The sequence below is a fragment of the Antechinus flavipes genome, chromosome 2 (genome assembly GCF_016432865.1).
Source record: "Antechinus flavipes isolate AdamAnt ecotype Samford, QLD, Australia chromosome 2, AdamAnt_v2, whole genome shotgun sequence".
Taxonomy (NCBI): domain Eukaryota; kingdom Metazoa; phylum Chordata; class Mammalia; order Dasyuromorphia; family Dasyuridae; genus Antechinus; species Antechinus flavipes.
In genome coordinates, this window is record NC_067399.1 from 663,898,955 (window position 1) to 663,926,427 (window position 27,473).

The 27,473-nt window shown below is 37.7% G+C and overlaps 1 protein-coding gene and 1 long non-coding RNA gene across 3 annotated transcripts in view; one reads left to right on the forward strand and one right to left on the reverse strand.

Moving 5' to 3' along the window:
- Positions 1-367: 367 nt before the first annotated feature.
- LOC127552130 (uncharacterized) lies at positions 368-8,482 on the reverse strand. Of its 2 annotated transcripts, none has more exons than XR_007951268.1 (4): positions 8,068-8,482; positions 7,828-7,946; positions 6,684-6,785; positions 368-1,999 (listed from the first exon to the last, which is right to left on the reverse strand). It is a non-coding gene; the product is annotated as an uncharacterized LOC127552130 (long non-coding RNA). The 2 variants fall into 2 exon arrangements; XR_007951267.1 differs by lacking the exon at positions 368-1,999 and adding an exon at positions 5,058-5,452.
- Positions 8,483-8,535: 53 nt separating this feature from the next.
- TMEM26 (transmembrane protein 26) overlaps positions 8,536-27,473 on the forward strand; it is a 64,746-nt gene continuing 45,808 nt past the window's right edge. The window contains exon 1 of the mRNA XM_051982613.1: positions 8,536-9,266. Within this exon, the coding sequence (XP_051838573.1) occupies positions 9,076-9,266 (191 nt within the window). The 5' untranslated portion in view covers positions 8,536-9,075. The remainder of the gene's footprint in view (positions 9,267-27,473) is intronic.

The window sequence follows — 27,473 nt, forward strand, 5'->3', positions numbered from 1 at the left end:
TTTCATACTGGCCTTTATACCATCTCTGCCAAGAATTACATTTTCACCTTTTTTTCTTGTGAAACCTTTGTCATTCTAAATAGAATTTTGAAGGTTTTAAATGTCACTATTGTCATTTCCATTTCCATTGTTATAGTTGTGAATATCATTTTCCAGATTCTGCTGACTTAATTCTGCTTCTGTTCATATAAGTCTTCCCATACTTCTCTGCATTTTTAACCTTTATTGTTTCTCATAGTATGGAAATAAAGGAAGATTTCCATACTATGAGAAACAATAAAGATTAAATATATATATATGTTATCATATTATATATATATGTGTATATATATATAATATATGTATGTATGCATCACAATTAGTTTCAGCATTCTCCATGAATGGGACTCCATTTTGTTTCTAGATTAATTTTATTTCATATATAATCTTAGATTGTGGTGAAGCCTCAACATCAGAATATCTACCCCTCAGCTGGATCCTATGATTATAAAACCCCAACTCCTTCTAGAGAATGAATTCAAGGACAAGATGATGACACAAGAACTTTGGTACCATACCAAAGAACAATAGGCAGAAGTCTCTTTTTCAGTCATTTTCTTTTCTTATATTAAATATTCTTTTCTCCCACGACCCACTTTTTCTGTTTCCTCAAAATCTTCTCAAACCAAGTCCAGCCTTCCCTCTCTGGCATCTATTCTAAGGAAGAAATAAATGATAGGAGATTTTTGTAACTGGGGAATAAAAGTGAAAGAATTCATTTTTACAGAGGCAGGGGACAATGAGTGTGGAACATTGTTTATGCTGTCAGATATGGTTAATAAGCTGGTCAGTTTTTACTGAAGTGTGTTATGTTCACTTTCTGTGTCTTTGTCCATGTCTCTGTTTCTCTGTTTCTCTGTCTGTCTCTTTCTTCAGTACAAAGAATGACTTAGTGTGCAGAGGATAGAAGAGCAATGCATTTAGAAATGAAAAGGATACAAAATTAAAAGATATAAGTATATCATTAAAGGAACAATAAAAAGAAAGTGGAGAGACCCAACAAACCCTTTTGCAAGAGTATCAAATCATATTCCAGTATATTATCTCATGTTATATTACTTTATCTTGTTGTGGTATAGCATAATATATTGTATTAAATTATTTCATTTGTATTACTTTGGATGTTTTATATATAATTTTAAGTTATTATTTTATCAATATATTTTGCTTTTATACCACTTTCATTAAAAAGAAAATCCACACCTCTTCCCTTTTATAAGTTATTGTATAAAATACATTTTTAATGTGGGGAGAATAGTTCAATTATACCAGCCACCCATCAATTAAGCCTAAAGAATTTGTATTATTGCAAATCCATAGTCCCTACCCTGACCAAAAAAAATGTACCTTTACTACATAAAACCAACTCATTGCTGTTGTATCTACTTACATTATTTTAGTCATTGTATACATTGTTTTCCTCCCTCTCCTTATAGTTATTCTATATCAGATTATCTTTCCACTTAGTGTTCTTTTCTTTCATCATTTTTTCATGACAGGAATATTTTGTTACATTCCTACTATACAGAGTGCTACTGTGATTATTTTGGCATATAAGGGACCATTTCCACCCAATTCCTGTCTATGGGATCACTGAATAAAACTTTAAAAATATTTCTTTTCAAAATTCCAAATTGTTTTCCAGAATGATTGAACATTACAACTTCACCAAGAGTGGATTATGGAGCCAGCCTTTCCACAGTGCCTCCAGCATTTACTTTTCCTATCTTTACCAATGTGCTAGGTTTCCCAAGAAACACTTTATTGTGCTTCACTTATTTATGTTGATTTTGTAACAACTGGTTGTTGATAGGATACAACTTTTCCTTTGAGAATTCTCTGTTTATAGTTTTTGATCACTTCTCCATTGGAAAAAAGCAGCCCCAAGATGCTTCTCTGTTGAGATCTCCTCAGTCAGTTAGCAATCCTTGTTGTTGTTATTTCTTGATCCTTGGTCCTTCTGAAAGAGGACCATTACATTACATCAGGGAGGTGATATCATGATATGCAATAAATAGGATTTAAGTGAAGGAGGCTTCTGCAAGGTCACCTGCTTTACTTTCCCCTCCAGAGTCATCTGGGTTCAGTGGTCAGATATAGATCAGGATGACTGGAGATGGCCTTGGATGAAATGGGAGACCTTGGCCTTTTTAAGCTAAACAGGTCTCAATTTGACCGAAGTTGCATTCAATCAGTGATTAATTAATATAGTACAAAAACAACTGTTTGGAATATATACATATATTGGGTTTAACATATACTTTAATATATTTAACATGCATTGGTCTACCCACCATTTGGGGGAGGGGATAGGGGGAAGGAGGGGAAAAATTGGAATAAAAGAGTTTGCAAATGTCAATGCTGAAAAATTACTTATGCATATATCTTGTAAATAAAAAGCTATAAATAATTTTTAAAAGGCTATATAGCACCCAAAGAAAGAACACTGGGAGATGAATATAAACTGCTTGCATTTTTGCTTTTCTTCCCGGATTATTTATACCTTCTGAATTCAATTCTCCCTGTGCAACAAGAAAACTGTTCGGTTCTGCACACGTATATTGTATCCAGGATATACTGTAACCTATTCAACATGTAAAGGATTGCTTGCCATCTGGGGGAGGGGGTGGAGGGAAGGAGGGGAAAAATCAGAACAGAAGTGAATGCAAGGGATAATGTTGTAAAAAATTACCCTGCAAGAGTTCTATCAATAAAAAGTTATTTTAAAAAAAAGGGTACATAGCACAGTATATACCATAGTCTTAACCAAGTGCTGGGAAAACAAAGTCAGGGGGAGGGTGATCTCTGAACTCAAGAAGCTCACATTGAAATGGGGGAAATAACTTACAAACAACTTTGTACGTAAAGATGCAGAAACTGGAAATTAATCTCAGGGGAAAGGTGTTAATAATGGGTGAGATGGAGAAAGACCTCCTGTTGAAGGTAAGATTTGTACTGTCTCAAAAGGAACAAGGAAAGTCAGAAGGGAAATGATTCTAGGCATGAGGAGCAGCCTGTAAAACTGAACAGAATTGGCAGATGAAGTGTCTTGTGCGAGGAACAGCCAGAAGACAATGTCATTGGATCTGAGAGAACATGGAGGGTATCATGATGGAAGATGAATAGAAAGGTAAGAAATGGTCAACTTTTAAAGAATTTTAAATACCAAACAAAGGAATTGATCTTAGAGGTAATAAGGAATCAATGGCATTTATTCAGCAGGGGAGTGACATCGTCAGATCTGTGCTTTAGGAAATTGACTGCTGCTAAAGCAAGATTGGATTGGAAAGACCAGACTTAAAGCCAATCAGCAAGCTAGTCCAACTGGCATAAGGAGATGGGGACCTGGTAGCTGTATTAGGTCAGAGCAAAGGACTGAGAAGAGAAGTGCTGTGGAGATAGAATAGACAAAGTTTGCCATCAAACTGAATATGTGTGCTGAGTGAATCATATTTTAAGCCTGAGTCACTGGGAGGGTGAGGGCATCCTGGGCAGTAACAGGAAAGTTTGGGAGAAAAGAAAATGAATTTTGCTTCAGATGTATTGTGTTCAAGTTGAGTTGTCCAAAAGACAAATGGTGGTACAAGCCAGGACCTCAAGGAAAAATAATAGGGCTGATCTATAGATCTGAGTCCCTCTGCATAGCAATGATCATTTAACTCATGTGAACTGAAACAATTACTGAAAAAGAGAGAGACTTAGAATATAGGAGAGATCCTTAACTTTGGGCAGTGTGGTGAAGTCTGTGGCTATCTTCTCAGAGTCATGTTCATAAATATATAAAATAAAATATATAGGGTTATAAAGAAAATAAATCATATCAAATTAGAGATACCAAAAAATGTTCCCAGATCCCAGGTTGAGAGCTGCTGGTATGGAAGGAAAAGAGGAGAGGAGAAGACTCATAGGACTGAATTTTGGAGAATACCTTAATGAGCCATCTTAATGAAGATATAAGAACGACTGAGAAATAATGGTTAGATAGTAGGAGGAAAAACAGGGGAGAACATTGTCACATAAACCTAGAGAGAAGAGAGTATCCTGGAGGAGGTGATCAACAATATTCATAGTTATAGAGAGATTAAAACAGAGAAAGGCCAAGAAAAGAACATTGAAGTCAGCGATTAAGAGATTGTTAGTAACTTAGAGAGTCATTTTAGTTAAATGAGGAAGATAGGGAGAAGGGAGGAAGCGAAGGTACTAATTGTAGAATATTTTCTTTGTGTTTAGCCAAAAAGAGGAGGAGAAATAGACAGGACCATAGCTGGCCATCTCTGAATTAAGTAAAGGGAACATTTCTAAACTTAATATTAGGAAGCTTTTCTATAGACAGGGTCTTTTTTCATCACCAAATATATATGTTTTTAGAATTGTATCACTACTACTAGAGACAGAAAAGGTGCAGAGGTCTTCTGAGTCCAGAAGACCTGAGTTCAGATTTATCCATTTTGCATGCGTTAATAGAGCATAAAACAAGGCCCTGAGGTTAAAGGTCATTTAGTCCAACCTACACCAAAGGCCATCTAGTCTCTGAAAAAGAAAGCAAATTTCCTGGAAAATAGCCACAAGTTGACCCTATGGCCTCTGGCCCTAAATCTAACATTTTTTTCAATGCTCCATGCTGCTAAGCATGGATGAGTCATGTAACTTCAGTTCTTTCATCTGAGGAATGAGCAGAGAAATATATTTATCATTTACAAGAGATATAGCATTCACAAATCTTGAAGGGTTATGAAGCTGGGAGTTACAATTAATGAATAAAAATATCTTCTAGAAGCAGTGAGGGGATGCAGTGGCTAGAGTGCTGGACCCATAATCAGGAAGATTTGAGTTCAGTTCTGGCCCTAGACAGCTTTATGACCCTGACCAACTTACTTAATGTCATCTCCATTTCCTTAGCTGTTAAATGAAGAATATCATAATGGCCCCTACCTCCTAGAGTTGTCATCAAATAAGATAATATTTGTTACAGTCCTTGGCATATAGTAGGTGCTAAATAAAGGTTTCTTTCCTTCTTTATTTTTTCAACATAGGATTAATAATGTCAATCAACAAGTATTTAGTAAATGCTTATTGCATAAGACCCTCCAGGGATTGGGAATACCAAGCAAAAGTCAAACAGCCTCTGCCATTTAGGCACTTGAATGATGAGAGGAGACCAAATATGTGTTTATAGGAATATTGAAATTGATATAAAATCTATATAAAATAATGGGGTGGAAGCACAAGTAGCTTGAATAATCAAGTAGATTGAGCTTCTTCAATAGATTCTTGAGGGAACCTAGGAGTAATAAGAGTATGGATAGATGCAAATGACTTGTTGGGTTTCTTGGATTTCAGTGGTTGGATTGAATGAGTGAGTCCATATTGGAGAGGTGAATTGATGGATCTGGTGATTAGAAGACCTAGACAGCTGAATTGAATAAATAAGTTGATCAATGGCATAAATGAAGTAGAAGCAGGTCTGAAATCAACTCAAACAAAAAATCTGTTTTGATCACTAAATAAAGACAGATGATGATACATAGGAAATATTATGATTGGTTGAAAGAATCAGACACACCTCTGCATCTATGTACAAGCATAACAAACTGGTCTTTTGTTTGAGGAGATTCAACCAAACCCTGAAAAGAACGCCATAGACAGAGAGACTATGTGATTTTGGAACACTCAACAAAGTCATTGGAAGTCCCACCAGGGACTGGAAAAAATAGCAGTGGCAACCAGAGGGGCAGACGCTGAAAACAGAGATGTCTGTAGATAAATAATGTTCAGAAAGGGAGGACCCTTTTGGCAGGGTAGGGACACTAGAAAGACTAGTTTGGACCCTAACAGAAAGCTACCCTGAGGAAGAGTTTCATGAGGCCTCTCTGTGTGCACGATTCATGTGTACTTCAATATAATCTTATAATAAATTTAATCCCAGTCTCCCTATAATCGCTTTGTGTGGAAAAAGAAGGTATGTCCCTGTTTGGGAAAGTGGAATGGGGGAGAGAATTGTTTCTGTAGCAATTGATATCCTTTCTACAAGCCATAAAAGTCTGATTTATATAATCACTGGGAAGAACACTAGTGGGGACTTATGAACAAAAGTGTGAGAAGTCCCATCTACTCTTGAGATTACTCCAGGAATATCAAGGAGTGGTAGTTATTCACCACCAGGGGACATGGTGCACCAAAGAGAGTGAGTTGTGGAAGTAGCCCTGGGGGACAGGGTCTGTCCAAACTTGTTGCGTCGTCATTACATATGGAATATTTTGGCAGAGGCATTGGAGTGGTTTGCCATTTCCTTCTCAAGCTCATTTTATAGATTCAGAATTTAGGCAAATAGAGGAAAGTGATAAATCAGAGTCAAAACATCTGAAAGTGAATGGCTGAGGAAGAATTTGAACTCTGCTTGCAGTCTCAGTGTTCTATCTAATGACCACCAAGCTACCCATGTTGAAACTGCACTATACCAAGAAACAAGTATAATTTGCTTATTTGCTTTTCAAACTCTTATATTGTATAGTTGTTTTTTTTTTTTTTTTTGAGAGACTAATATGGTTCAAATGATAGAGAGTTGGCCTTTGGTCTTAAGGACCTGACTTCAGGTCACAACTCTGATTCATTCTAGCTGTGGAACCCTATGCAAATCACCATACCTCTCAATGACCCAGACCATTCTAAGAGTAGCTGTTGATATACATAGGTGAAGAGAATTTTCATGCCAGGAGTTCCTTCACTGATGCAATCACAGTCTCAGACTGAAAAAAAAAAAGCAAGAAGTCAAAAAGAAAATCCTTCCAAACAAGCAAAAACCCAACAAAACAAAACAAAATAACCAACGTTTATTTTGCTACAGCTCTGTCTCTCCTTTGATTCTTAACCAGTCCTTTTCAAAGCTCACTCAAAGGGCAAAGTTTACCCTGTCAAAAAATTACAACCATAGTTGATAAAATGATCTTTTTCCCTTTTGAAAACAGAATGAAGACTTCTTTTCAGTGTCACCTTCTCTCACTTTTCAACAATACAGTAGGAAAGATTTAGTTACTGCCCCTTCTGGAAAGAAACTTAGTTGAAGGTGGTGAAAAGTGCTTAACAGCAGAAATGGACACTGTCCCTCTGAGACTTCTGGAGAAGTTGATAAAAAAAAAAAACCCTAAGTTACCAGATAATAAGAAGAATGGATAAGATCTATAGTTTCCATAAGTATTTGATGAAGGGTTTAAGGCAGGATTGAGGGGAAAAAGAAAGGAAAAAAAAAAAAACAAATCCTGAAAGTGATTTTTTTTTTTTTTTTTTTTTTTTTTTTTTGCCATGCTTTGTTTCCCTGAATTGCAGAGTGAAATTCTTTGGCACAAGATACTCTCAGTTTTGGGGGGAAGATCTCAAACCCTCTTTTTTGTTTTATCTCTAACCTTTGAAGAGGGTTGTGGACTTGGGCGTGTATTACCTTTGCTTTCTTTCTCATTCTCATCAAGCCATTTTTTTTTTTTCAAAGATTTGCAAAACCCTGCAGTGGAGTGAAATTCCTTGAAAGCTTCCAAAGAGGATCATAGCACCTTAGAGAACATGAAAGCAAGCCCAATGTTTTAGAGGTCAGGAAAGTGAAACTTCCTAAATCATGGGTATAGAATTGTAAGGCAATCGTGGACAACACCTAACCAGTTCTCTTATTTTTCAAAAAAGAAAGGTCAGACGGGTTAACTGAATGGACTGATTGTCCCATTTGTTGTTCATTTGCTAAGTATCTATTTTGGGACAGAGTCCGGTACTAGGCGCCTGGGGTATAAAAACAGACCTTACCTTTAACGTAATACAATTTGCCAGTAGCATTTCTCCCTCTAACCCCAGCCTCCAGCTGTTACAGCTGTTTCAGTTTTAGTCCCAGCTCCTTTCAATGACTCCAGTTCCTTGCACCGTGCCTGGAACACATATAACAGCACCTTAGTCACTGATTGTTGATTGATTGTGTGTAGTAGCAGATCTGGGATTCCAGTTCCAGTTCTGGGACTTCAAATCCCGCGGTACTTCCCCTATACTCACTCTGTGTAGTTTAGGGAGGAAATAACATCCCAAAGGATCTGAGAGCTGTCGGCTGTGGGACAGTGAAACTCCCCTGGAGACAACTTGTCGTGTCCCAAAGGAAATTTTGAGGTTTTGGACTAAGAGTGAAGGCAGAAGTACTTGGAGCAAACCAAAGCTCGGAGGGCTGGACGACCTCCCCTCTCTCTGTCACTCCCCCTACCCCCCAATTCCCTGTCCAAGCTGATGCTGGGTGTACTACCCTGTGCGGTAAGTGAGTGAATGAATGAATGAGTGTCATGATGGGCTGTGAGAGTTAGAGGGGAAACAAGAAGGGTCCGGGATCCAAACCCATTGCTGGTGGCGGCAGTGTTCTAGATCCCCACTGCTCAGGCTGGTTCCCGGGCTCTGGGATGATCCAGAGCAGCAGCAGCAGCAGCAGCAGCAGCAGCAGCAGCAGCAGCAGCAGCAGCAGCAGCAGCAGCAGCAGCAGCAGCAGCAGCAGTACTAATAGCATCTACAATAGCAGCAGCACTAATAGGATCTATAACAGCAGCAGCAGCAGCAGCTGGCTCTGAGCTCCGGGGTGGGGTACAAGAGCGGGGTGAGCCATCACTCCTCCCTCGCGCCTTGGAAAGGCTCCATTCAGATTGTCCCATGTGTGCATGTGTGTGTGTGCGTGTCTCCGAGCCTCCCTGTGTGTGAGTGTGTGTATTTTACTGGCTCCCAAAGAGTTGTCAGGAAGTTTGGGGGGAGGGGCGAACAGCGCGGATGGGACTTATAACCGGCCGTCGGGGGCGGTGGAGGCGGCTGCGGTGGGGAAGGGGGCTGCTGTCCGGGTCTGGGCCGTGGCATCCCGAGCGTCAGGACCGCCCTCGCGGAAGGCAGGCAGGTAGGTGGCGGGCCCGGGGGCAGCCCTAGGCCTCCGCGGACTGGACCGCCCCGTCGGGGCTCCCACCGGTCTGTCCAGCCCTCTGTCCCCGGGTGAGGAGCGCGTCCGTCGGTAGCGGGCTCCTGGCTTGCCGGGCCATGGAGCCGCTGGTGCTGTTCAATGCTCTGGCCACGCGGCTGCTCTTCGCGCTTCACTCGCTGGTGGGCGTCTGGCGGGTGACCGAGGTGAAGAAGGAGCCCCGCTTCTGGCTGCTGGCGCTGCTGCATCTCCCGCTCGCTCTGGAGACGGTGCTCACTCTGAAGAAGCGCCGCGGCCGAGGCTACCCCGGGTGAGTCCACGCCACCCCCAGCCCCGTACCTCCCGCTGCCCCTCGCAGCTCCCATTGCCCCATAGAAGCCCCCGCCCCGCCACTGGGCCCTGAGGACCATTCCGACCCTCTCGGGTGGAAGCCCCCGTGGTCATTCCGAGAAGACAACGGGGCGCAGAGACGGGGCTGACCCGGGGCTGGTGTTCCGCATCTCTGGCCCCCTCCACACACACACACACACACACACACACACACACACACACACACTTCCCTCTGGCATATCTGCGGGGTGAGAAGTGCTGGCCACCAGGCGCGGGATGGAACTTCTGGTCTCAGGTCTGCGAATGCTCTCAGGAGGCGACAAAGGGGCAGCCGTGACTCTGCTGTGGGGGGAGGGTCTCCTTCTGTCCCGGGTGCATGAAGAGGAGGGGTTGTGTGTGCTTGTTTGTTAAGTTTAGAGCGATGCATTCTAGCTGTCTCTCTCTCTCTCTCTCTCTGTCTCTCTCTCTCTCTCTCTCTCTCTCTCTCTCTCTCTCTCTCTCTCTCTCTCTTTCCTTCTCTTCTCTTTTCTCTTCTCTTCTGTCTCCTTTCTGTCATTAATTTCCGAACTTCCTTTCCCCCTCCTCTCTTTCTCTTCTTTGACTCTTCCTCTTTTCCTCTTCCTTTCTTCCCTCTTTCTCCTCCCCTCTTTTTCTTTTCCTCTTTCCCTTTTCTCTTTCCTTCCCGACTCTCACTTTCTCATTTTCCTTTTAACTTTTTTCACAATCTATTCTTTTTTCCTTTTGCCTTTTTCCTCAAGCTCTTTCTCGAATCCCTCTTCTTTCCCCTTTGAACTCTTGCACATTAGCTTGGTTTCAGGAAAACACAAAAGAAAACCATGTGCTTGGGGGAAATTGCTAGGATTAGGAAGCCCAGTCAGAGCAGAAGCAGACTCTTCTGCGGGGTACTGGGATTCCCTGGCTTTCCTGCAACTTTCTGGGGATCAGTCATCTGGTTCTTGAGGACATTACTCAGGATTTGTATTTGGCTTTCTCCCAGTCAGTCATAGCAGAGTGTGCCAAACCTACCCTTTCCTGTCCTCCCTGGGGAGCTTGTGTCTCCTTCCCTACCATGAGACTTCTTCCCATCATATAGTCTGCTTCTTCCAACTTTACCCAAATGCTTGAATGGCAGTGAATAGGCTAAGAGCAAATTCTGTGGCTATTTGCATGCTCCTTACCCTCAATCTTCATTTTCATCCCAAACATTTTGAGGGTTTAAAGTGGCTACCGTTTCAAAGATTTTTTATTTATATTTTTAAACTTAGAAAAGTCATATAGTTATATGCCTATAATACAGATAATATTTAAGAACTAAAAAATCCAAAAACTAGGGAAGTAGGGAGAAGAGTAAAATAAATTCCCAATTTTGGGAATTCCCTGACAATCCATCTATGACTTTTACATTTGAAATGTTTTGCAAAGTAAATATTTAAAAGTCAATCCATATGACAGAAAGAAAATAGAAGTGAATGACTGGAGCATTTATTCATTTGGTTCATAGGGATAGCAGGCATGATGTGGTGGAAAGCAGGTAGTGGCCGGGATTTGAAATTACAAGACTTGGATTTGAATTCTCTTTTTGCTCCATACTAGTTGTGCTTCTGAGTAGATTCCTGGGTTTTTCTGAACCTCTTATTCCCTTGTGTAAATAGTGGGGCTAGACTGGATAATCTCTCCTGCTGTACCCGGCAGCTTGGAATCAATCATTTTACTTTCTGTGGTCTTATTTTTCACAATGAAGTGCCATCCCAGGCCATTTTCAAGGTTTAAAGTTGACAATACTGTGGTGATTAGAATGTCCTTTCTAAGGGAGATATCATGTTCCCTGTTGGGTGTCCCTGGATGATTGTAAAGGATGTATCACAAGCATAGTTCCCAGAGGAGTCAGAGGATTCATCCAGTTCAGCCTTTACATTTTGTTAGTAAGAAAACTTGGATCTCCAACAGAAAAGTATCTAATCTCAGAATCCTAGCACATTCTAGATTTAGAGCTGGATAGGTCAGTTCTTAAAGCCATCTAATAATATACACCTGCCTCATTTTGTAGATATGAACTCAAAAACATTAAGTGATTTAACCAAAATCACACAAGTATAAGTTGCAGAGTTGAGAGTTGAATTCAGGTTTTTTGATTCCAAATCTAAGATTGTCACTATAACACAAAGTCTTGCAGAACCCACATTTGGAATCCTCAAAGAGAAATGTAATTAGCTGCACAAACAATTTGTAGAATTAAAAAAAAAAACAAAACAAAGGGAAAGGGGTGTGTGTGTGTATGTTTGTGTATGTGTATGTGTGTGTATATATGTGTTCTCACCTGGCTCATGTAATGTTGAATTTGTTTTTGCAAACCAATTGATTAAAAACAGAGGAGAAATATTACCAGCAAGAAGAAAACTAAATCTTTACCAGAAGCCTATACAGTGTAGAAATAATCTATTGACAATAATCAGTTGATATTGGAAGAGGTGAAAAGGACATTCTCAGTGACTGATGGTTCTTTCATGGAAAAGAATTTGAATGCTAATTGATACCACTTACTACCAAGGTGTCCATAGACACATTTCTACAACTACCTGGGTCTCGATTTTCCCTTCTGTAAAAATGCTAGGGCTGGGCTAGTTGATATGTGATGCCCCTTCTAAATCGATGCTCTTGAATGCTGTGTTCTTATCTCATTTACACCTAAAAGTTATCATTCAGGAAAGTCTTTTTGAACTGTTTCCATCCAATGTGTCAATATTGATAGCTCGTTCAGACCAATGTCCCCATTCACAGTCTACCAAGGAGTCAAGGATGGGAGACAGAAGTGGTGACCAAGTTGCTGGCTAGCACTGGGGTGCACTTGAAGGAAGTTTCTATTTCCCCATCTATCACATGTCAATGGTCTGTGAGTTAGGCCACTTTACTTTCATTTTAACATCTACTCATATTTTTCTCTTTATGTATCAAATTTAACACATTGTCTTTTGAAGCAAGTAGAGAAACCTCCTGGAGTCAACAAAAGTCACACACTGGAATAAAGTGGGAAAATGAAGCTAGTCACTTTCACTTGAGTGGAAAGGTTTCTATAGTAGAATTTTATATTGCAGAAATAAAGAGTATAATTTTCTTGTCTTAGGGAGTGTCCAAACTAATTATTCAGAGTGACCAAGCACAACAGATTGAATTAGCACAGATATATAAGCTTTAAGACTCTTTTAAAGTTTTTTAAAATTTGAGGTTTTATTGATATATTTTCTTTTTTAAATTCTTAGTTAATTCTAATTTAGCACAAACCTCCCTCAATCTACACAAAACACACAGAACTTCCCTTTAAAAAAAAAAGGAAAAAATGAAGCAAAACTGCTGATGGGATAAAGATGGTTTTTAGAATCAAAGGTCTCAGATGTAGATCTCAACTGTAACTTCCAATCTTGCTATGTGACATTGGTCAAGTCATAGCTTCCTTGCCCTCAATTTCTTTATCTATAAAATGAGGGGGTGTAGCGATGAATATTTTGCTTCCATTGGTTTACTGTATTTTCCCTGGAAAGATGATTGGTCATTACAATTAATCTGAATTCCAATACCTTTCAATGCCTTTTTTGGTTTGCAATTCATTGTACTGGTGACGTATACTGTGGCCTTCTAGTTAATGGAAGAAGTTTTACAAATAGTTTTAAAATGGCCTGTTTAATGTCTTCTAGTTCTACTCATTTTGATAAGTACAACTAAATCTATAAAAGCAGTACTTTGTTAACTGGAAGTTTATTTCACACTCTGCTAAATTCTTATTAAAAATCATGATGGGGGGGAGGGAAGCATACCTGAGCACATGCTGCAGCAATATGAAAAATCATTGGATAAAAGCCATATCCAAGATTATTTGAATGTGTTTGTTACTTTTATTTAGCTTTTTTTCCATTATATAAGCCCATTCATGTCCTACTTGAATGCATTCTAATGGCTTGGAAGTAACTCTGAGTTTTTGAAGATTGTGCCAGCAGATTACCTGTTTCTAGGAAGGTAGGAAGACTTTGATTATATAACCTGTGATGGACTGTTTGTCTGCTGGGTGGAGATCCACTTGATTAATTTTCTATGGGCTTCTGAGTCAAAGGACAGTCAATAAGCAGGTGGTGAAATTTTGGGGCACAACAATTCATAGAAATTGTCTGCTAAGATCTAAAACATGGGTTATGAACCTGAGATTCAGAGAATATCAACAAATTTATGGACATATTTCAGGAGGACCATGAATTTTGATGGGAAAAATTACATTTTTCTTTTCTTTAATCCCTAACTGAAATTTAGCATCTGCCCAATTTTAAGCAGTACCCAGGACTTTTTTTTTTTAATTAATAAAAATCACAGATATTTTCATATTATATTACAGGTGTTGCAGCTATCTCCAAATATCATTTATGCTCATTTACTTTGAAATTACTATAGATATTTAACCTGCCATTAAATATTATTCTATATTATATTATCTATAATATTTTATAGATAAAATGTTTTGATAGCTATTTCAATATAATTGCTTTCTTCTGTTGCTTTCTGTACTTTATTTTAGTTGGGCTATTGAAAGGATTGTCCACATTTATGAAATTCAAGTTTCTAGAAGGACAAATGTACCAATTTTAAAAGCAAACAAAGAGGGCTATAGAACAAAGTCTGCAAACCAATGACTTTGCTTTTGATCCCTGAGAAAATTTCAGAATAGAATTTTAAAGAGGACGGAAGATGGTGGCATATCAGCTCTCTCCTTATCAAGAACAGATTATTCCAGACTTAATTCATTTCTATTTTTTTGACAGGATTACTACTATACCAAGTAAGAGGACTCCTATGGATAAAGTTTACCTAGATTTTAGCAAAGTTTTTCATAAAGTATTTGATATGGTTCAAATGATGAAGATGGTGAAAGATAGATGAGATGAGAGTCCCATCAGATATATTCCAGAAATGTTAGTTTTTAATGATTCCATGTCAACATATCCAGAAGTCTCTAGTGAATTTCCCCAAGGATCTGTTATTATATAGCCTCATGTGTATTTTAGCTTTTTTTTTAAATCAGCAACTTGGATAAAGGCATAGATGGGGTGCTCTCATATCTGTGGATGACACTAAGTTGGAAGGGTTAGCTAACATAGGACATGACAGTGTCAGGATCTAAAACAATCTTGACAGGCTCAAGTAATGAGCTGAATGTATTAAGATGAAATTCAGCAGAGAAAAATATAGTCTTGTACTTGGAAACAAAAAAAAGCCCTACTTGACAAATATAATATGGCAGAGCCATGGAGAGATAACAGTTGTAGGGGAAACAAAAGGATCTGGGGGTTTGAGTGGACTTCAAGCTCAATATGAGTCAGTAGTACAATGCAGTTGACAGTGGACTTCATGAGATCTTGGACTACATTAGGAGGAACTAAGACAGGGAGAACCTCACCATACTTTGCCTTCATGATACTTTATCTAGGGTCTGGGTTCAGTTTTGAGTTCTACAGTTTGGGAAAGCTACTGAAAAATTGGATGATGGCCAGAGGGGAATAATTAGGTTGGGGAAAAGGATTAAGTCTATGACAAGTGAAAACTGTTTGAAGGAACTGGTATATTTAGTCTGGAGATAAGATGATTCAGGAGGGTCAGGATGGGTTTTTTCAAACATTTGAAGGTCTGTTTTGTGGAAGAGGAGTTGGTTATTGCTGTTGTTGTTTAGTTCATTAGTTATGCCTGACCCTGACCCTATTTGGGATTTTCTTGTCAAAGATCCTGAGGTGGTTTGCTATTTCCTTCTCTAGCTCCTTTTTTTTTTTAATTTCCGAATACATGCAAAGATAGTTTTCAACATTCACCTTTGCAAAATCTTGTGTTCCAATTTTTTTCTTCCTCTCTCCTCCCCTCTTTCCTCCCCAAGACAGCAAATAATCCAATATAGGTTAAACATGCAAGAATTCGAAATATATTTCCATACTCATCATCCTGTGCAAGAAACATCCGATCAAAAATGAAAAAAAAAATAACAAGCAAATAAATAAGTAACAACAAAAGGTGAAAACATTATTCCTTGATGTACATTCAGTCTCCACAGCTCTCTCTCTCTGTAGGCTGATGGCTCTCTCCATCAAAATGCTATTGTAATTGCATCCACTTCATTGTTGAAAAGAGCCATGGCCATCAGAGTTGATCATCACACATTCTTGTTGTTGCCATATACAATATTCTCTTGCTTCTACTTACTTCACTTAATATCAGTTCATGTAAGTCTTTCCAGGTCTTTCTGAAATCCTCCTTGTAATGTCTGGACTAGTTCTCTGGTGGACCTCCGGATCAGCCCGAGTCCTTAGTTTTAGTGGAGCAGTGAAGGAGGCAGGAGCCCCACGAGGCTGGTCAAAGATGTAGTCTAGAATCGGGCATCTTCTTTTGTGTCCATGGCTGAGAGCTGTGGCTGAGAGGGCTGTGGCTAAGAGCTGCTACTAAGAGAGAGTTCTGAATCTGAGAATCCCTTTAAATAGTCCAGAACCATTACATCACTACCTCACACTGAGCATGTGCAATTGTAAGACCATATTACCCTAAGTATATCTCAACTAGATTGATTACATCATTACTATTACATTAAGTATGTGCTTAGAGAACCATTGCCTCACATTGCTTAGGTACTTAACTATAAATACCCTGCTGTCCTAGATTTAAGTACACCTTTTCATAATTCCTGTCCTCTACACTCCTAATGATCATTTTTTAGAGAACAATAATATTCCATTGCATTCGTATTCCACAATTTATTCAACCATTCTCCAACTGATGGGCATCCACTCAATTTCCACTTCTTTAACATTACAAAAGGGCTACTTTTGTACATGTGGGCCCTTTTTAGGATACAGGCCCAGTAGAGACTCTATTCTCCAATTCCTTTTACAGATGAGAAAACTGAAGCAAAAGGAAGAAGTGGTTTGTCCAGGGTGACGCAGCTAGGAACTATCTGAGCCCAAATTTGAACTTTGACTTTTCTGACTCCATGTATCACCTAGTTGTTTTTGAGTTCAAATAGAAGAAGCAATTCCATGCAAATGACTTCATGCTGTTTGGCTCAGTTTCTTTATCTGTAAGAGTTACAGAAAGAAATGGGAAACCCCTTCAGTATTTTTGACCAAAAAACCCCAAAGGGTCACAAAAAGGTGAATTCAGTTGAAATGAAACAATAAAAATTCTAACTCAGAGGGTAGCACCAGGAATTAATAGGCAGAAGTTGACAAAACTTGATTTTAAGAAAATATTCTAACAATTTAAGTAGAATGAGCTGCCTCAAGACATATAAGTTTCTGTCTCCATGATGTCTTGAATTAAAGGCCAGAGGATGACTTGGACTTATTTTATAGAGAAAGTTTTATTGTATCAGTTGAACTACCAATGCCTATTCCAACTCATATTCTGAGTCTGTGGTTCTAAGTATTGATCTACAAGTAAGCAATTTGTCCCAGTAAAATGGACCATCATTTTTATTTACTGCTTGTCAAAAGAAGTTTTGCTTTTTTCTTTTAAAAAAAAATGGACTTATTATAGAGAGAGCTATTTGCATCCAGAGAGAGGACTATGGAGAATGAATGTGGGTCACAATATAGTATTTTCAAAAAACTGTATTATTGTTTGCTTGCTTGTTTTTTTCTTTCTTATTTTTCCTTTTTTGATGTGATTTTTCTTGTACAGGATGATAAATGGCAGAAGAATTGCACATGTTTAACCTAAATTTGCTCCATGGGGGAAGGGAGAGGGAGAAAAATTTGGAATACGAGATTTTGCAAGGATGAATGTTGAAAACTATTTTTGCATGTATTTTGAAAAATAAAAAAGGTATTATTATAAGAATCTAAATGAATCAAAACCATGTACAAACCAAAAAGAATAAATATTACAGCTGCCTTGGTGTGATGTAATATGGTCCTTTGGCAAGACTACAGAATCTGATGTCTGGGTTTGAATTTGAGCTTTGACATTGACTACTTGTGTCATGTGAGGAAAGTCCCTTGATCTCATTCAGTTTCAGTATTCCCACTTCTAAAATGAAAGGGTTGAACTAGATGGCCTTGGAGATTTCTTCTATATCTACAAATATGATTCTATGAAGTATGGGGTCAAAATACTGACAGAGATTATAATAATTGCTAATTGCTGTGATCAGATATAAAAATCTGGCTCTCTCAATTTTTCAAGGCTAAAAGTTTGTTCATCAGCTTTAGCAGAAAAGAATTTCGGTGTACTACAAAATCAAAATGATTTAATTCATAACTTCTCTATACTTGTAAGAATGATATTCCTCACTATTGCTTTTCTATCCTCATTTACCAGCTTGGATGAGATAAATCTAACTTGTTTTAAAGCTACATAAAAATAGCCTTTTTCAGTTCTATGTACCCGAAGAAAAAGAAAAATATCCCCTTCCCTTGATCCAAGAATCCATTGGCTTTCTCCATATAATAAGCATTAAATAAATGTTTCTTAACTTGACTTGACTTCTCTGAATTGCTCCTTTTCATTGAAGACAAAGGGAATTCTGTTGGGTTACTGCTGACCCCTGATCATAGAGCAAGCAAGTATATAAGGAACAGATGAGAGAACTAGAGAGGAAAGTGTTACTGAAATCCCTTGAAACCCCCAAATATATTATAGTCATCCAAGAAAAGTTCCTCCCACTTTTCTTTGGAAAGAAAAAGATGGAACTAAAGATGCTGAGCTCAGCTGGCTGAAGACAGGCCATATTACATCAACCCTACTAACATGCCAGATGGTTGAGATTTAACATGCTGGGATCCTATAATACAGAGAGATTCTGAGTGAATGCCTTACCTGGCTAAGCTCAAGAAATTTATGCGAGGGAATCTTACTTTTGCTTCTGCAGTTTTGTTCGTGGACCCTCATATTTATGAACTGGAAGTTGGTATCTCCCTGCCATATTTTTCTTGTTTTTCCTTTTCTCTTCTCTGGGCAAAAATCCAATGGATCTGTGACATACCATTTGAGTAAAGTCAAATAGAAGACAATATTTCAGTTGTTTCACAGCCAACAGTGGTAAAATATTCCTTGGGGGATAAAAAAATTACCAAGATTTTGACAAGTTTGAAGTGTGTTCTCTTGAAAGTATGTGGGAATGAAGGAGATGCAATAATCTAACCTGACTTTACTGGCAAGAGGAAGGTATTGAGGCCCTGGAGCCTTCTTCACACCCCAGAACTTTCAGAACCTTAAAACCATGGAAAGTGTAGAATTATAACAAGATCCACCCTGTTTTCTCACCTTACTTCATCTTGTATTTCTCTCTCCCTCTCTCCCCATCTCTCTCTACCTCTCTATCTGTCTCTCCCTCTCCCTCTCTCTGTCCCTTTCCCTCTCTCTCTCCCTCTTCCTTTCCTCTCTTTTCCTTTCCCACTCTCCTTTTTCCCCTTCTCTCCCTTTCCCCCATCTCTTTCCTCTCATCTGCCTCTGTTTCTTTCCTCTCTTGTTTATTTGCTGAACAAAAATACTCTGAGTAGGCTTTACAAATTTTGGGGGGGACAAAGTGCAGTACTTTGTTTATAGCTTGAACTCTTCATTTAATTTTTTACCTCTCTAATTTACTCTCCTCTAACTTATTAAGCTTCCTAGTGGTATGAGGCTCATATTAAGTGAGGGAGGGTTTCAATAGTCTTTTTACAATTGACAGCATCAGGGACTAATCTATCTACATCTATAGTTATCTTTCTATCTATCTATCTACTCTCTCTCTCTCTCTCTCTCTCTCTCTCTGTATATATATATATATATATATATATATATATATATATATGTGTGTGTGTGTGTGTGTGTGTGTGTGTGTGTGTGTGTGTGTGTATCTTCATCTACCTATCATCATGCAATAGATAGAGAAGTAAGCTTGGACTCAGGAAGATGCCCCCTTAAATCTAGCCTCAGACACTTAACTAACTGTGTGATCTTGGTTAAGTTACTTAACTCTATTAAGTGACCTTGTTTAGTTTTGCCTCACTTTTCTTATCTGTAAAATGAGCTGGAAAAGCAAATAACAAAAAAATCCAGTATTTTTGCCAAGAAAACCCCAAATAGGGCCAGTTGTTCCTGGCATGTCTAACTCTGTGGCTCCATTTGAAGTTTTCTTGGCCCCATGCATACATACACACAGTACACACACAGATACACATCCACATAAACATATACACATACATTTGTGTGTACACACACACACACACACACACACACACACACATAAACACATATTCCTGGACCTCAAATAATTTACATTTTATGGAGAGGACGCAGCATGTAAATGGCAACAATAAATGGAAGGTAATTACAAAGTAGGAGATCAGCAGCAACAAGGAAAGCTTTGTGGAAGAGGAGGAGGCTCTGAGCTAAGCCTTAAAGAAATACAAGGATTCTGAGAGTTGAAGTTGAAAAGGGAGAGGTCACAGAAGACTTGGAGGGAGGGAGGATAGCTCTGTGCCATTTCAGACATCCATGGATTTGGTGCACTAACATTCATAATGGGGAAAAAGACAATCATGTTATATGAAAAGAGGATGTAAAGGAAGAAGGTGAAAATGAGGGAACTTTAGTTCATGTTGTTTATTTTCAGTTACAGAACACACACACACACACACACAAAAAAACCAGTTTCCTTTCCTAAAAATCAAAGAATATAGGATTTGTTGGTATTGCTGGCTTCCTTCAAATCTCAACTAAAATCTTTCCCTTTATTGAAGGTTTTCCTAATCCTTCTTGATTCTAATGCCTTCTTTCTATTGTTACCTGTTTATTATGTATATAGCTATTTGCATTTGTCTCCATCATTAGAGTGTGAGCTTATTGAGAGCACATAGCATAGTCCCTGAACACACACATCATAGACCCTTAATAAATGTTTATTGCTTGACCTATTAGTGACTTTTTTTTAGTATGATATGGTCTGGTAGCTTTCAAAATTTGGACTGTCCCAATAAAAATGTAGATTTCTTTTTGATATCAGTTTTGTCTTTCCCATGGATATTTCCCCCTTTTTCCTTAAAATCTCTTCCATTAGACTATACCTTCCCACCCTTTGCATTCACTTTCCCCCCAGGAGTTCTGATTCACTTTTTTTTTTTTTTTGAGTCAAGATGAATTTTTTCTTTATGCCTCCAATAGTTATAGACTCTACCTTTTGCAAGTCCTCATCCCCCTTTATAGAATACTTTTCTTCTCCCATGAGAGAAATTTTAAGACATTTTCTCTATTTCTTTAACTTTCTTTCAATCTCCACATTTGTCTTCTTGTCTATACTCCTTTAGACTCTCTTCTTCCTGAAAAATTACAAGAGTAATTTTGCCTTTATTATGATTCTGTTTTCATTAAGATACATCCTTTTTTCCTTTCTATTTTTTTCCTCCTTTCTTATTTTTTATTTCATCTCATTCTGTAATTTACTCCCCAAAAAGTATTGATTCTTCGCTATCAGATATTGTGAAATTTACTGCATACTATTTCAGGTCTGTTTTTCCAACATGATTTCTATTTGACTTCTGCTTTCACGTTTGTCTCCTTGTGTGCCTTTAGAAAGAAATCTTTTCATAATGTCTCTATTGTTATTTTGTTGCTGTTGTCCTTTATTACAGCATTTGTTTACTTTTCATGTATGTCTATTTTATGACGTGTTTTTAAAACAAAAAAAAGTGAGCCAAAATGTTCTTTTTGTGAATTTTTAAATTTGAATATCCATTTTCATTAATGGTTAAACATAGATTTGGGTTGTGTCTTGAGCTCCATAGAGTTTTTTTTTTAATTTAATTTTATTTAATAATAACTTTGTATTGACAGAATCCATGCCAGGATAATTTTTACACAGCATTATCCCTTGCAATCACTTATGTTTCGTTTTTTCCCCTCCCTCCTTCCTCCCCCCCCAAGATGGCAAGCAGTCCTATATATGTTAAATATGTTGCAGTATATCCTAGATACAATACATATTTGCAGAACCGAACAGTTCTCCCGCTGCACAGGGAGAATTGGATTCAGAAGGTAAAAATAACTCGGGAAGAAAATCAAAAATCAAATAGTTCACATTCATTTCCCAGTGTTCCTTCTTTGGGTGTAGCTGTTTCTGTCCATCATTTATCCAATGAAATTCAGTTAAGTCTCTTTGTCAGAGAAATCCACTTCCATCAGAATACATCCTCATACAATATCGTTGTCGAAGTGTATAATGATCTCCTGGTTCTGCTCATCTCACTTAGCATCAGTCCATGTAGGTCTCTCCAAGCCTCTCTGTATTCATCCTGCTGGTCATTCCTTACAGAGCAATACTATTCCATAACATTCATATACCACAATTTACCCAGCCATTCTCCAATTGATGGGCATCCATTCATTTTCCAGTTTCTAGCCACTACAAACAGGGCTGCTACAAACATTTTGGCACATACAGGTCCCTTTCTTTTTTTTAGTATCTCTTTGGGGTATAAGCCCAATAGAAACACTGCTGGATCAAAGGGTATGCACAGTTTGATAACTTTTTGGGCATAATTCCAGATTGCTCTCCAGCATTGGCTGGATTCGTTCACAACTCCACCAACAATGCATCAGTGTCCCTGTTTTCCCGCATCCCCTCCAACATTCATCATTATTTTTTCCTGTCATCTTAGCCAATCTGACAGGTGTGTAGTGATATCTCAGAGTTGTCTTAATCTGCATTTCTCTGATCAATAGTGATTTGGAACACTCTTTCATGTGAGTGGTAATAGTTTCAATTTCTTCATCTGAAAATTGTCTGTTCATATCCTTTGACTATTTATCAATTGGAGATCCATAGAGTTTTGAAGCACATTATTTCATTCCCTTCTGTGGTTTCTAGTGGGTGTGTAATAGTCTTGTTCCCCTCTACCCCTCCAATTTTTCTTTCCTTTATTTTCAAAGGTCTTTCCCTTGGTTACTTATAGAATATATGCCTTGTCATTGAAATGGTTAAATTTAACTACTGTAGTACACCAAAAAGTAGTACTTATAAAAAAATTTGGTCCTAGTTAAAAATTCAAGAAATCAATCCATGAAACAAATCAGGTAACCAGCATACAAAAGCAAATGAACCCTAAATGTCTAATCTTCAATAAACCCCAAACAATTTTTTGTGACCAAAAGTTGCTGGGAAGATTGGAAAACACTCTGTCAGAAACTATGCATGGATCGACATTTCATTCTATTTAGAGATAAGTTCCAAATAAAAGGTGATATGAAAACATTAGAAGAATGAGGAATAAACTGCTTTTCAGGATAATGGATAGAAGAATACTTGATGACCAAACAGGAAGAGGTGATAGACTGTGGGTATAGAATAAAACATACCTTTTCAGACAGGTCCAATACAACACAAATTTGGTTTGTTTAATTATGTCTATTTTATTTTTTTCAAGGAAGAGTTCTTATTTATTTGGGGGAATAGTTCTGGAGACAAAGTGAGAGCGATAATAATAATGAGCAAAAATAAAGAAAACATTATTAAAATAAATAGAAGAGAACAGAAGAGGGTTCAGAAAGACACATCCAGGGAAAATGTGGATTCTCAAGTAATATTTAGTGTCTGTTAAAGGATTATCTGTATAACAGAGTAACTATTTTGTATATAAATTCTCTTTTTTTTGTTTTGTATATGGAGATGGTTATATTTGTGGTTCATAGTTCATATTTTTTAAGAAAAAGCGATGTCACGAAGAGCTAAGTTGTAGCAGAGAAGTGATGAGTTGGATTTTGGACATGTTGAATTCAAAGTGCCAGTAGACCATCCATGTAATGGATATGATAGATTTCTAACATTGTTGGAAATGCTGTTCTGGATTTCATAAGAAATCCTGAGGCTAGGAATATAAATTGGATAGCTTTCCACATGACCCAACATATAGGGGAACCCACGAGTAACAGCTCTGAGGTTCATATTCTCCCTTTGTTGATGCTTAGTTTATGTACATGGCATTCTCTAGATCCCTTGAAAGTAAAGTTAATAGGAAAAACAGGTCAAGCAGATGGCTCTTGCACACTTATTAGTATATGTAGACTCTAATCAAATACACTTTGCAGTTGAGTATGTCTCAGAATTCTTGAGAGATCATGGAATGAGGGCATCCTCTTTAGCATTTCTCCACCTCACAACTGATGTTACCGTTGATTGGCGTTTCCACATTAGCTCCTGCCTGGTCTATTGCCATAGCTTTATAAATGGTCTTTCTAGTCATTCCACTGTGATATACTTAGCTAGTAACAAAAGACACCAGCTGCATGCTAGTTTCTTCATCAGTAAAATAATGTGGTTTTACTTTTAAGATGTTTAAGATTTCTGCCCATAATTAGCATGTTGATTTTAATGATAACATATAGAAGCAAAGATGATTGTGCAAATCATCAGGAAAAAGAGTAAGAACAAATATTAGAAACTTAAGTCAAAGAAGGATTCATTTTCTAGCTCCTTTTCTTGACGATCAATAAAAATGGGGAGAATGATCACTAATTTCCAGGTGATGGTGAAGAAAACTCAATGATTATGAAGGATGGCAGAAATATAGTTGAAATTAAGAGTCTATTGTTGTTTTGAAGTGCCAATCCTGGTTGTGTGGTACAAGGTCACTGAGAAATGAAAAACCATATTGTCAGAAATGGAAAATACATCAAAATATGGAAGACTCATCTGAAACAATACAGAATGACAAGAGTAAAATCAAAACAGTTTACACATTGATTATAATTATCATTAAAATGATGATACACAAAGAATCTGTGATTTTTCTAGCGTGATGAATTTTATCTACTAGGGTAGATTGCAGATGGTCTATGATAGCTAGTAGAACAATTCCAGAACAAGAGTTTCTAATCTGGATCCCAGGAATATGTACATATATGTATGTATATACATGTGTTTTATATGCATATGTATACATCCCCATACATATACATGTATGTGTGTACATATATAATGTGTGTGTGTAAATATATATATATATATATATCCACACATACACATACATACAACTATTTCACTATAATCAGTTTCCTTTGTAGTCCTGTGTATTTTATTTAATGTATTTGATAACATTTCAGAAGGGCTTCACAAAACCATCAAATACATTCAAAATACCCAAAAGGCCAAAGATTTTTGTCCTAAAGGATTATATGGGAGTATATCATAGTTAAATGATTTCCATGGCATGAAACAATTATTGACAGAGGGAGTATGTGAAGCTATATATTCCTGGCTTCAACAGCATCAACAATGGTAGTAAAAACACAAAAATGATTTATTTGGTTTAGACTTTTAGTTTTAGTGGCATAGGAAATTTCATCTACCCATGAAGATCTGCACCTTTTCTACAATTTAGAAACTTAAGAGAGTTCTTAGGCCCAATGAAAGATTTGTCTTGTCTAGCCACCGTTCAGCCACCATGTCTCAAAGGTGAGGCTTGAATATGGGTCTTCATGATGTGCAAGACTGGACAGCTTATCACCATTTCAGGTACCTCTGAGGGGGAAAATACACACAAAGAAAAGAAAGAAAGAAGGCAGAAATAGCAGGGAAAGAAAAAATAGATTAAAAAAAAACATTTTCTTAAAAGACACTTTTTTAAAAAAAAACACATAAAAATGTTAAAAGGCAAATAGTAAATTATTTGGAGTTTCACATTTTTGCATGATCCTTTATAGTTTATGTGAATATTTTGTTGATGGTTACTAGACTTAGAATAGAAATATTTTTAGGGGACAAAAAAGAAATAATTCCTAAACACTTTGTGGCGAGAGGTAGAAAGGTAGCATATGCCTCAAAAATAATTTACTGAGTGTCGTGAGATTCATGTTGGCTAGATTGTAATTTACTGAAATGTTGTTTCATATTATAAATGCATTTTTGCATTTGGTCATAGCCATAATCTAAACTGACAAATTCCCAGATGTCCCCTTTGTTTGATGCAGTTTTGACCAAGAGGGGGCACTGCAGAAAGAAAGCAGAGATTGGTAGGGAGCAGCTTGTGCTAAAGTCTAGTAGCTATAAAGTAGGGAATATCTTTGAATAAAGAGAGGCTGATTTCAATTTATAAAGGGAACATTTCTAAATTATTGAATATTAATGGAGAAATAATTTGGTGTTAGGTCATACTGCTTTGTGACAAGACATCTGTTGTGATTGTGACACAAGGATCAGGCAGCTTTCCCATTTTGATCAGATGATTACAATTGTGATTAAAACACCACTGATGGTCACTTATTCTAAAGGATGATTATTTCTTACACCTCCCCCATAGGACTTAGAGATGCAAGGCTCTTTATTCAACATATAGGCTACTCCTCCCACACTGTGTTACAGAAGGGAAGCATGAAATGAAATGGCCTCTGTGGTTCTTTTTATCTTCTTTTCTCTGGGAGATAATTGGATAATTGGATTGGATTGGATGATCCAATGACTTGTCCAATGTCACACAATCAATAAGAGGCAGAATTTGGCTACAAACCCTATTCATCTGCTTTTACACCTTGTGTTCTTTCTATTTCATAGTGTATACATTAAAAGTGACCTCCTGGCAAGACACACATATACAAACACACAGACACACACACACATATACATTCCACACAATCCCCCAGACACTCATATACCCCCCATACATACACACACCGCAAACTACAAACTTTTACTCAGCTGATCATCATACATTTGATTATGTGATTGCTCTTTGATTTTCATGAATCATAATCGAAAGAGAAGTCAACAGGACCCCGACTCATAGTGTTTTTTTATTTTTTTAAATAATGCCATTGGTATGCATGGCTAGTTAGTTGTTCATCTGAATTTTGAAAAAATCAGTGGGTTTCATTTGATTTCAGAAAATGTAAGTCAAATATATAAGGCAGCAGAAGATGAGCAGTTGGGTGGTATAGTGGAGAGAGTGTGAGACCTGGAGTTAGGATGTCTTAGTTTCTTGAGTTCAAATCTGGCTGCAGATACTTACTAGCTGTGTGACCCAGAATTAGTCACTTAATCCCATTTGCCTCAGTTTCTTCATCTGTAAAATGAGCTAGAGAAGGAAATTGTAAACCAAAACCCCAAATAGAGTCATTAAGACTTGGACATGACTGAAATGACTGAACTACAGCAAAAACGAAAATCTAAAAAAAGTAAATGAGCATTTATTAAGAGCTTACTATGCATCAGGCACTCTACCAAGCAGTAATTTTTTTAAACAAACATTATCTTATTTAATACTCATAACAACCATGAGAAGTGGGTATTATTTTCCCCATTTCACAAATTAAGAAACTTAAACAGATAGATGTTAACTCACCAGCTCAAGGTCACACAGCTAGGAACTGTCTGAGGTAGGATTTGAACTCAAGTCATCTAACTGTAAGCCCAGCACTCTATCCATTGTGGCGCACCTTGCTACCTGGTATATTAGGCTGTATTAAGGGAGGTATGGTACTCACGACTAGTCGGGTGGTAATCTTATTCTCCCTTGCCCTCCCTGGAGAGCACATTGGCTGATTGTGCACAGTGCTGGGTACTATATATTATTAAGGGCTTTGATAAGTGTGAGGGGGCCTAGAGGAGAGCAGTAAGAATGATGAAGAACCTGGTGATCATGTTATACAAAAAAAACACTTAAAATTTTAACTATGAATATTTAGAGCATAAAGAAAAATACTGTATGAGGACAAGGTAGCTTTACATTTTGGGGTTCAGCCTCAGATGCTTACTATCTGTGTGATCCTATGCAAGTCATTTAACCCTATTTGCCTCAGTTTTTTCATCTGTAAAAATGAGCTAGAGAAGGAAATGGCAAACCACTCCGGTATCTCTGCCAAGAAAACCCCAAATGGGATTGTGAAGAGTTGGACACGATTGAAATGACTGAACAACAAAATCCAAAAGAAATAAACGAGCATTTATTAAATGCTTACTATAATCCCACATGGAACTGGAATCAATTTCTTCTTACTTTGCTCTAAAAGAAAGGACTAGGAACAATGAGTGGAAGGTACAGAAAGGTTCACATTCACACCTACCCACCCACCCTCCAAACACAATTATATTATATCTGTATCAAGTCAGAAGTGGATGTCCACTAATAGGAGTTTCTAATGACTTCTTGCTCAGGTAGTGGTTACTCTGGATAGAGTCCGAGCTTCTTTCCATCTCTGA